At 37.6% G+C, this 11,810-nt stretch overlaps 1 protein-coding gene across 1 annotated transcript; it reads right to left on the reverse strand.

The window, feature by feature from the left end:
* Positions 1–1,240: 1,240 nt before the first annotated feature.
* Positions 1,241–11,268, reverse strand: LOC139122371 (neuronal acetylcholine receptor subunit alpha-10-like). Its single transcript, XM_070687760.1, has 6 exons — positions 11,190–11,268; positions 6,459–6,589; positions 5,756–5,800; positions 5,122–5,231; positions 3,307–3,848; positions 1,241–2,775 (listed from the first exon to the last, which is right to left on the reverse strand). Exons 1-6 carry the CDS (start codon positions 11,245–11,247, stop codon positions 2,162–2,164), a joined length of 1,500 nt encoding a protein of 499 aa, XP_070543861.1. The 5' UTR covers positions 11,248–11,268; the 3' UTR covers positions 1,241–2,161.
* Positions 11,269–11,810: the final 542 nt, after the last annotated feature.

Raw genomic sequence — 11,810 nt, forward strand, 5'->3', positions numbered from 1 at the left:
GACCAATCGTAAATCAGTTGACATAATCAATGAATCGTTACTCCTATTACATGCCTTGATGTAAGTGCGAATGAGTGCATTGTTTTGAATAGGAACATCCGGGGAGTTAGCAGTCCGTGTGAACGATGTACCATGGAGACCGGTTTCCATAGTTACCCGGTCCGGTGAAGCCCTTCGGCGTCAATGAAGAAGCTTAACGCTAGATGTAAAATATCCATGCGCGCACTGGCATTTTGACTTTCGTTAACATCTGTTTGATGCTGGTCGATAATGATACAACTCTTTAAGAATACCCTTCATCTGAATGTAAGTACTTGTAATATAAATATTTAATGCTTGAATACATGGTTTATGTGACCGCGCAGCAGGTGACAATTTGCCCTACTGGCGTCTGGCAAATTGTCACCTGCTCTCGGGCACATAAACCCATGTATTCAGGCAATAATATATAAAACTGACTTTTCTCTGCCCATTCTTTTGTCGGAATACATGTTATCAGATGTAATCAACTCATCACGTCTTGTTCACCCAGGTCTTTTGTTGAAGACTGCTGCCATACGGTTTCAATCGTTCGCATTATCTACGTAATCTGTTTGCCCGCAAATCATGCTTGGACTGTTATAGGTACAGACTTTGTTTTTCGGTTCATTTCAGTTCTGCCATGGCAATACTTAAAAGAAAAATAAATGAATAAATGAATAAATAAATATAAAATTTATAAAACTGAAGCTTACAGAGTGGATTTACCGAAGTGATTTGGTCATGTCAACATTCATCATGAGAATGATTCAAGTACAATGGCCGCCATATGTGCACATGAATGGGTGGCTGGGATCCGCACGATCAGATTGCCGAATTTTAGACAACTACAAATTTGGCACTGCACATTTATGTATACATTTATCTACGTTTGATAAGTTATGTAAATGCACTGTATTCGCTTCAAGTCGAAGGTAAAACATGGTAGCCTAAGAGAAAACTATAAACAGTATTCCCAATATGAAACGACGAGCGACGAGCGATACCTATATATTCATTTATAGACGTTTGGTCATTGATATATATATATATATATATATATATATATATATATATATATATATATATATATATATATATATATATATATATATATATATATATATAATATATATATGGTTAGAATAGGATTGGTACAAGTGCGCATGTGTACAAGAAAGTTGATTTTTTTTGAATTTCACTGAAAATGTGAATCCACTGTCATAGAAGTCTATGAGAATATTTTTCCGATATAAAACTAACAATATATGTGCACTTATAGTGGTTTGATAATTTAATTAAATATATATGATTAGGGGTGTTCACAAGTGCAAATGTGTACAAGAAATTTGGTTTTGGAATTTCAACGATAATGAGAAAACTATGAGTTATTTTTCACAATACAAGCTAAGAAATCTGTTTTTTCTATAAATGTTTGACAATTGGTCTAAATATTCTTGATTAGAAAAGGGTGTTCGAAAGTGCAAATGTGAACATCAAATATGACATGAGAATTTCATCCAAAGACATTAATTCACATCTCATGGTAATCTATGGGTAAACTACAAGCTATTTTCCCCCTATACAACTTGCCTTATCTGTACATTTATAAGTAAGAGCCGTTAAAAATTGACTTACAGGCTGCAATCGGTTTCTTGACAAACTATGAATGAAGGTAAAAATTATAATATGTCTTTAATATTTGAATAGCCAATGGTGCTTTATGTAGTTTATATAATTATTGATAAATGTGATCTGTTTTCATCAAATTACTTAAAACCTTGCATAAAAGTGTTAACATGTATCTGTGAATTTTAAAAATTATTCGTTTTACAATTAAAGGTTCAAACGAGAAGTGATATGTCAATTAAGATATTATTGATAAAGACTGTAATGCGCGGGGATCACTGTTTTTTGCGCATGGGAAGGTCACTTGTTTCCTCGCAAATAGTTTTGAAGGATCACCATTTTTTGCGCATCGTCCTGATAGAAAAAAACCCACCGACCGTCCCTTTGTAATTTCTGTCCAGTCCCTAATACGATATCATCGTAAAAAGTTTGCTAAATACCAAGGAACACAAACAGCTGATGTTTCCGTTCGTGTTTGTTGTATTTGTTTGTTTTAGCCTGTGTGCTCCTGAAATTACATTCTACACGCCTCTGGTACTTCTATACGATCGTGTAACGCGATTGCCAAAGCAAAGCCGATAGCAATAGCGACAGTTACCAGAAGAAACAACCAGAAGAGTAGCCTGTCCAGCATGTAAGCGATTTCGCGCCATTTTCCCTCCATTCTTGCACTTTCTTCTTCGTCGTTCCGTTTACGAACCAGTGTCTGGATGCCTTCAGCTATCTCCGCGTTGTATCTTTCCGGGCCGCCATTGCCACCGTGTCGTTCCCTCTGGACCCCGTCCGTCCAACGAAAGGCATTTCGGTGAGTCAAGTTCCCAGTTGCTTCGCCATTGCACCCAAACACTTCTCCAGTTTTGACCGTAGTTGCTGAGTCTGGCCCATGGGTACCTGCAATCAAACTTCGACTGATGTCTACCTTTAGGGCACGGTCGTAACTATTCCCCTCGAAAGAGTTCCGGCCTGCTCTGCATTTCCGACAGCTGAGTTTGGGCAGGTATTTCAGCCATGTGTTATGCATATCTGGACCTTCTGGATACCCAGGGGGAACATTGTAGAAGTTTAGAATGAAGACAGTTGATATGCACGACATTCCGACGATTACGATCATACACGAAAAATAGATAGCTGCGAACAAAAGCAAAGACTTCTCATTATATAACTATAATTCTGCCACGAAAACTTCACAGGAAACAGAAAGAATATCAAGGATGCGATATATTTTAATAATACACACGAGACCAAGGGTGAGATTTGCGATTATGTGTTATTAATTTTATAATTTTACCGAAAATAGTAGCCACAGGAAATGAGTCGCAGCATTGAAAGACACCATTTTCCGATTGCAATACGTTAATTGATTTCAATCACATAGTCAATTGTAAAATAAATTGTTGTAAATATTGAGACTAGTCAATAATCAATACGTCAGTTCTGTAAAGCCACGAACATAAGTGAAATATTGACAAAGTTAATAATTCGAAATGGCGCACCATGGTAATTTGCTATATACTAACTGTGGTGTTTTATTTGATTTTATGCGTTGTCCCCGAACCATTTCCTATATCGGTAATTTACGAAGCTACACGTCAGAAACCAAATTATTATTTTGGTATTGTGTGCATTAAGACATAGCGATCCAGTGGGATGTATACTTACTGAGTAACGGAAGATCTTCAGAACTTCTAGGCAGCGACTGCGCCGTGACTTCGTTGAAGACAAATATGGTCAAGAGCGTAGTGAACGATAGGGCAACTCTCTCACCCGACGCCGGAGGCAAATAAAATGCAAAGACAGCTATGAGAGATATGATTGCAGTCGGAACAAAAATCCCCAGCACATGGTACGTCTGACGTCGCTGCAAGACAAGCATGTAGGTTACATCCGGGTAATTCCCATCAATGTTGCAGCATTTGTAGTTGCCTTCGTGGCGGAAGACGGGCACCTTCAAAAGCCACCAGCCGGAGTGGGACTGGAAGTTGCTGAGATCAGCGTGGTCGGCCTCTGCATGGATATCCAAGTCCGACCCGGCGAAGGTCCAGGAACCGAACTTGAGGGCGCAGCACTGTCTGTCATGCGGAAAGTAAGTGGCGTCAATTCTGCAGGAGCTGATCAGTAAAGCAGGAGTTGGCCATTTTAAACTACCATCTGATTTCAAGATAATATTCGTCTGTAATGGTGCTGTATTGACTGTACCAACACTAAAAAGAAAGGAAAGCATTATGCCATCATGTAGATGTCTATCAAAACAACTTTGCTAGTCATAATAAAATTAGTTACACTGTGAATGGGCGACGGATTTGTGCAATAGTCTACTTTTTCAATCAATTTTATAGTTTTTATCGAATTTGGTGTCGCCTATACTTGGAAAACTCATGCGTTACGTGTGTGGCTTTTGTCAAAAGAATTTAAGAAAGCTGAATCTATTTGTTGCTATTTATGCATTTTGTTTCAATATCTCATCGAATGCATGGGTGGATGCTTTCTGATGGACGTTGCTTTATCAGTTTTATTTAGACTATTACATCATAAAGACAAACTGTTATTAAAGCTTAACAAACAAGGAAAAGAGTCTGTAAAGTCAAGCTGTCATGATTTCCAGTATAGAAAGTGGAACCAGTCAAGAATAGACTGAGCATCCATACTCATGTATACTCTCAGTTAACTTATGCATATAAGCTCTTACTGCAAAACCGAAAAGAAGCAAGCCCTTTTCTGGTAGGATGGGCCTCTGTGACAACTATTCGCCATCTCAAAATTTACAATTTTCCCTTTATGGGGGCTCATTTTATACCTCTTTTGGTTAGGAAAATTTTCATAGTCTTAGTTTTTCGGGAATTGAAATTTTATCTCCCTGTACAGTTAACTCTGGGATGGCTGCTACTTTAATTGAATATCGGTAAATAACGTTAGATAATTTATTTCTCCTGTACCAAACTTTGCACGTTGGCCCAAAGATATTTTTCCTTGACTTGGTAAGAGGATGGTTGAAATTTTTATTGAGAGAGTTTTGGGCGAAAGTTCAAGTCTATCACTTTGGAGTCGCGTACTTCCGTATATGAGAGATACAAATATGACAGGGAACAAGCACAATTAATGGAAATTGGAGTCACTAAAAAAGAATGGGTACGATGGGAGAGGGAGCGTCCTCCGCCAGAGTCGAAAATTACTTAAAAAGTGAGGGACCCCCCTGAACCGAAGCTGTTTTCACAGATGGTGTCATGGTCTGTATTTCATATATAGATAAATGCATGCAAAATTATATCATTTTATTCGCTACACACAAGGTTGCAGTTGCCATGAAGGAAAAGTAAATTTGAGGTGTACCGTATGTTGTCAATGCCAGTGGCGGTCAAAGGTCAAAAGTCAGCTTTCATGCCAGGACAGTGAAAATCATGCCGTTTGGTGTCAGACGCTGCCACTAGAGGGTTCTGTAAGCATATAATTTCACCGTGACGGTTTCAAACTACTTACTCGTTGTACAGTACAATATCAGACATCCAGACTTGGCTCGTCGAGACACGTATTTCATCAATACCGCCATATTCAGATGAATTCCAGCGAAGCCTCTCATCGACCCAAAACTTTTGTAAAGATGAATAAAGGAAATGAAACAGAATGTACCACTTCCACAATATTGAGTAGCTTGCTTCCTTTATGTATAATAATTAACGGAGGACAATTAAAAATGTGGGTTTTTTGTCTCAACCACTGCAAACTATAAATTAGTAGAATAAAAAAGTTTGCATTTGATTAATTCAATCTTAATCTGTGAGATAAGCAGAACTTGGTTACCGTCACACACGTTGGTGCTTTGTACTTTGATGAATATGATCCTGGCCAAATTAGAGAATTGTTTTGGCCATGTGAACTACATGTATTGTTTATATCACGGTCCCTCCACAGGGAGAAAAGCTTTTAAAAGATAAAACGAATGTGTAACAAATTTAATTTACCTTGTACAATTTAATTATATTAATGTCATTATTTAATGTCTAAATATGTTCTTTTGTTACATTTGTATAGTGATCAGATTGTCACTCAGGCTGACCATCTTCCTTTGTACGATGGCCTTGAACTATTAATTAGCTTTTTACGCTTCAATTACCTGACGTAACCACACGTTGATCGTTATCTTCTCCTTCAATTCATCCTTAAGAAAGGAACGAAAACGTTGATTAGTAACGTCACAAGAACAGCGTCCATCGATCAGTGTCATTTTCTGCGGAACGTGCGTTGGCAAATACAAATTGCCTGTACGGGACTTTTGTTTTCAACAAGCAATTGCATGTACTTGACTTACGCGGGAAATTATTATCAGTTTTACTTCAGATATTGAGAGGGGAAACATTCAATATGCACTTGAAATAGAAATATTTCTCGTGGAAAGTGTGTACACATAGCACAGAGGGAAATGTTACTGTGCTGACAATGACCCCGCTTAAACCCATCGTCTTGTAGCTGGACACACAAAATGTAGCAACTGTATATATGATAAGGGAACGTGCTGCAATCTTCACATCCCTTGATAATGTGTGTCATTAGAGTACATCAACTTGTGCGCTGCAGTCAAGAAAGCTGATTTCAAACTCTAATGAAAAGTGCTTTACGATGAGGGATTTAAGTACCCATCACAGGTTACTTTACGGGGCTGAATAACTTTACAATTAAAGGTGGTCTCTCTGCAACTAGCTAAAGGCTGTCTGATTATCACAGTCACCACGATATTTGCCGCGTCGCATCATGATCTAAAGACGAAGTAACGAAGGAAGAAGCTATGGACCACTCTCCTTGAAGAACAACTTTCTTACCAGATCAACAAGCTGAGTCAGTGACATGCCTAGCGTTATGTTGACAACGTCGGCATCGTTCAAACCTGGCCGAAGTTGACGGTTGTAATCCCGAAAGAGATCCTCAAACAAGATCGCTCCGAAGTCTTTACCTGAATGGAGAGAAAAACAAACCAAAAAAAAAAAACGGTTTAGCCTACACCAGCTCACGCCATTACATATTGCCAGTAGGTAAATGCGAGTGAAAGTATATTAATTCGGAAACAAACCTATAGGCAACACCAAGAGATGCAAATGCCTATCCAGTAGGATGAACAATAAGGGTAAATGCGTAAATTGTAGGTGTTTTAAACCTTAGTGTCCTATTATGCCAATGCTATCAGTGAATCAGTGCCAATGTCAGAATCTGTGTAACTGTATATATATATATATATATATATATATATATAAATAAATTACTTCAAGTACAAAGTAATGAAATCTATTACTTAAGTTTCATGCATCTTGCAATCCTCTGTCTGAGGATTGCAAGATGCATGAAACTTAAGTAATAGATTTCATTACTTTGTACTTGAAGTAATTTGTTTATTTATAACGCTCTGCTTTTTGCATTGAGCACTGTAATTTCCCTCGAGGACATCTGTATACTTCGATATATATATATATATATATATATATATATATATATATATATATATATATATATATATATATATATATGTGTGTGTGTGTGTGTGTGTGTGTGTGTGTATGTATATATGTATTATATTATTATATTATATATTATATTATATATTATATATGTATTATTTATTTATTTATTTATTTATTTATGATTACACAAATGATTGCAAGTAAAGAGTAATAACACCACCCAGTAATCTTCAGAACTCTGTCTACCTGTTTGAAGATTGCAGGGTGCAAGAAACGTAAATAACAGAGGTTATTACTGTTTACCTGAAGTAATAAGTGTTATTATTCATAATGCTCTGTTTTCAGCTTGGAGCACTGTAATTTCCCACTAAGCATCTGTAAGCTTTGATAGTTACATATATGTGTGTATATATATACAAAAGTATATACACACATATACAAAAGTATATAGCAAGATATATAAGGGTTGCTTGAGAATTGATTTTTACAATTTCATCTCTACAACGTTGTTTCGTTAGTCGCAGCGAGACTCACTCGTCAGGAGACTAAACTGGAGTGGATCTACATGGGGTATACACATCGCTGTCCTCATGCCGTCACGAAAACAAGGCATTGTTATGCATTAACTAGTAACCTCCAAATACATCCAACTATGTAAATCAGTCCTGTCCTTGGTAATGAATATTCATATCAGCACCAATATCATGCAACAACTGTCAATCTCAACCGAATATTCCACCATCTGCGTAACCAGCGATGTGTGACCCATGTAGATCAGCTCCAGTTTAGTCTGCTGACGAGTGAGTCTCGCGACTTACGTAACAAAGCTGAAGAGATAAAATTGTAAAATCAATTCTCCAGCAACCCATATAGACCCTAAACTCGTTACTGCGCAACTCGTCAAAATACGGACACATCACTCGAATACGACGCGGTATCGCCCTAACTTCGTATAATAACCCCTTTATCATACATGCATGCTTTGGTTATGACTGTTTTCCTACATACGCACCGAAAGTAGCGACGAAATCAACTTGAAATCGACCTTGCTTCCTCCAGGCTGTACTTATAAAAAGTTGGTTGCTAAGGAGTGATGACAACCGTATCACTTCTTGATATTATTCCGCTATTGGGCCATTCTACTTCAAAGGAGGGTTTATGGAGAACTTTTAAAGCGAACAATTTAAATATTACGATGTCGACACAGGTTTTTACAATTTGAAGATGATTTGTTTTTAGTTTCAAATGACGGTGGACGTAAAACATAGGCGGCAGTTTGTAAAATGGGTGTGTTTTCGTGTTTTGATACATAACCTCATCCCTGCGTGAAAGTTATGAGGCCGACAAAATCGGGTCAAAATACTCGCGCCACGCCAGCGTTCGATTTCAAACTCGATCAAGTATGAACAGCTGTGAGCATGGAGCAAGCAGCTCTGCGACATCTATGAATGCACAGTGGATATAATACCCGTACGAGTCAGTTTATCTTGAAGAATTATACATGTTCCCAGACGTCAAATATGCCGAATTTACCATCTTAGTAAGCGGATTAGGGAATACATGAAGTGAGTACACTGTCAGCTGTAGTGTCGTAACTCGTTTGTGATTTTGTTGCTGTACGAATAAAACATTTCTAAGGTATTCCGAAGTCTGCTCGTATATTTTAGTCCTTGCTTGCCTAAATAGAGCTAAACTTCCTTTAACAATCTAAGCGAAAGTTTGACTTTCCCTAGATCCTACATTGTATCTGAAACCCGCGCCGCACCGGTGCCACCAGACACGATCATGACCTGTGAATCTCACTGACAGGTACAAATCGGAAATATTATGTGCAAGTTCAACCTTGTCTGTCGCGAGTATTTTCAGTACGGTTGTTTTTTTGGCTCATTTACGGCTGTAAATGGTGTAATTCATCGCCCAGATACTAAAGCTCATCAACAGGAATCTTGTCGTAAAGCAGTTCTATCATGATGCACTGTCAACCGATATTCTACATGCAATCTTCAGCAGCGTAGACGACACGAAAACACTCCACCGCCACGGGACCGGCCGTGAACGATGGCAGGTGTCGGCAAATGATACAAATTTTCAAAACTATTGTTTGTATGTATTTGGTACAACTGTACTTGTGCCTAAGTGCAATGCCCATGACGTGACTGCAAACAACATAATTTTTACCGTAATCATAATGACGTTTCGGATTGTCATTTGTATTATTCGCTCAGCTGTTTTATATGTACATATTATATATGTACATATTATATACCAACGAAGGTCGTGCATTCCAGCGAAGGTCACGCGTACGCGTAGCTGTAAGAAGTTCGGTTATAGTGAAAATATAATTCGTATTTTCACTAGTTAAAATATGGGCTCATATCAGTACCGTCTGAACAATAGAAGAATGGCAATACAGGCATAGCATGTATGATAACATTACCAATTAAGGCATGTTTGATTCTCAAACCAAGTACTTGCAACGAAGTGTCACATTCTGTTATTCATATCGTACGACACTTACATGCAGTCACTTAGTGAAGACATCACAGTAAAAACCCTCGGCTGAATCCCTTCCCTTTAAAAAAGAATAGTTCAATGACTGAGTTAGGGTTGAACCATTTGATATTCTGGGAGAGGGCTTTGAAGAGTGACTCTAGAGTATTATTGTTTCCCTGCTCCACCAAGAATTTTTATTAACTTTGTGAATTCTGGCATCTTTTATTTCCACTTCCCCATTCAAAGTAATGTTTTCTCGCATGCATGCGACTGCACTCTGAAATGCCAACATTTGCTGGGTTTTTGTTAAGATGCCCTTCTTCATATGACAGAACAAAATTGAATAAGGAAATATAGAACAGCAAAAAGTTGATATTGAATGACAGGCAAACAGCAGCTGCTTCACGGAGCTTGGAAAGTTGAAGAGAAAATAGAACCATCTGTTAGTGCAGTAAAATTAATGATATGGAGACAAATAGATCGAGGTCACAATCTGTAAGACAACCACTACCAAAGTTAGTGAGTAACTGTGGTACAGCCAGTAGGCTAAAATCATGTGGTACAAATCGACTGAGGATTTGAAAGACTGCAAATGCATAGAGACATTGGAATACTGAAATGACATAATCCAATTACTTTGGGTGTTTTGTAGGGGCAGTCTCCCTCCTTCATATGTATATGCTACAAAGAATATTTCAATAGTCTATGCAGCTTCTTTTTGTAGATATGTCTATTTTAGTGGGTCTTTTATGACCGATATCTCAACCTTATCCAATCCAAGTAACACTGGATTGCAATTGTTGTTAGAAATCAGAAAAGAGTAGTTCTGGTAACATTCAATATTGGATGAGAGCGGGAACCACTTTACGTACAACAAATGCTTGATAAGTAATGAAAAGCCCTGCACATCATTGTAAAGACCAACAATGGACTGCAGTACAGACTATGTTGACAAGCTGAATTGCGTATAAAAGATATTGTTAGCTGCGATGACGTTAAACTGTAGCAGAAACACAATAAATGAATAATGCTACTCATTGTTCCACATTGAAATACTTGGTACATGTCAAACAAGGACAAAATGTGAGTTAAAATATCAGTCAAACAAGAGCATTGGTGAAATGAAACTTACATGAATTCAGATGTTGTCTCTAACGAGTGGGCCGAAAATTTAAAGATTTTTCTAAAATAGGGCATCCAAAGGACGCACAAACATGGACTGATATTATAAAAAGGGTGTGCCCGTAAGGTAAGCGGAAATTAAAGATGTTATAAATGGGGCGCCGAAACCGGAACTTAAAAGTAAATGTCTGTGCATTAATTTTTACTTCATATCTGCTGGCAATGTTTTTTCTGTCATCGTTATCTAAACTTTTGTTTCAAAGGCAGCCTCTCAGAATCTTTTTTTAAAGATCTTCCAAGCCCTCTTCGGGATATCAAATGGTCCATCTCTTAAGTTGTCACAATTTTTAACTGCAACCCCTCCACACGCTATATAAATTAAGAAGCAGCCGCATTAAATGTTTGGTATCAAATATTGCACACAAACTCTATTAAAGCAATAAATATATCGCTAAAACTTAACTTAACAGCACTGGTGCTTACCTGCTGAAACATGCTGCATACGCAAAACCGTGAGGATAATGAACGCCAGGTACATCATTTTCAGAGGGTGAGATTTTTCTCTTCTTTATGACTCGCCGGATCATACGATAAATGGCTTTGTATGTTAGTGGTAAATCTGCATTTGGAAAAAATAAGATTAATTAATTTATAAATAAATAACATGAAATAGTTGCATAACGTATGGTTGCATATCGTATGTTAACATCAACACACATTGAATTATTTATTTCAGTAAATTTGGTTCTCTCAAGCATGACCTTGATGAGCAAATGCAGCACGTCTCTTAAATCGTAATGTTTTTTTTTTTAAATCGGAAGAAAAATGACCTACGAGTAGCGCAAACAGGACACACTTATGTTCGAAATCAACATGTGAGGAAAAATAGACTATTTGTGCACGGGGAACGGCCGTATGGGTAGAGCGTGGTGTCAGCGAGACTTGTGGATCTCGGGTAATTGATGATAACAAACGCGTTCGGATGTGTTATTACAATGCGACAATCGTTTAGATATTATTGATATGAGGGAATAATATATCACATCCACAAGCCAAGAATTCATTATTTTTTTTTAAATACAAGGAGCTTTTCACAATAATTCT

Source organism: Ptychodera flava, chromosome 22, assembly GCF_041260155.1.
Source record: "Ptychodera flava strain L36383 chromosome 22, AS_Pfla_20210202, whole genome shotgun sequence".
Classification (NCBI taxonomy): domain Eukaryota; kingdom Metazoa; phylum Hemichordata; class Enteropneusta; family Ptychoderidae; genus Ptychodera; species Ptychodera flava.

Bases quoted from the DNA above. Each gene is read 5' to 3' on its own strand.
- LOC139122371 (XM_070687760.1), bottom strand. From the start codon at position 11,247: ATGATGTACCTGGCGTTCATTATCCTCACGGTTTTGCGTATGCAGCAT. The intron at 6,590-11,189 runs GTAAGCACCAGT...CTCTCCATTCAG, and splicing joins TATGCAGCATGTTTCAGCAG to GTAAAGACTTCGGAGCGATC. The intron at 5,801-6,458 runs GTAAGAAAGTTG...TCCTTTCTTAAG, and splicing joins TGACTCAGCTTGTTGATCTG to GATGAATTGAAGGAGAAGAT.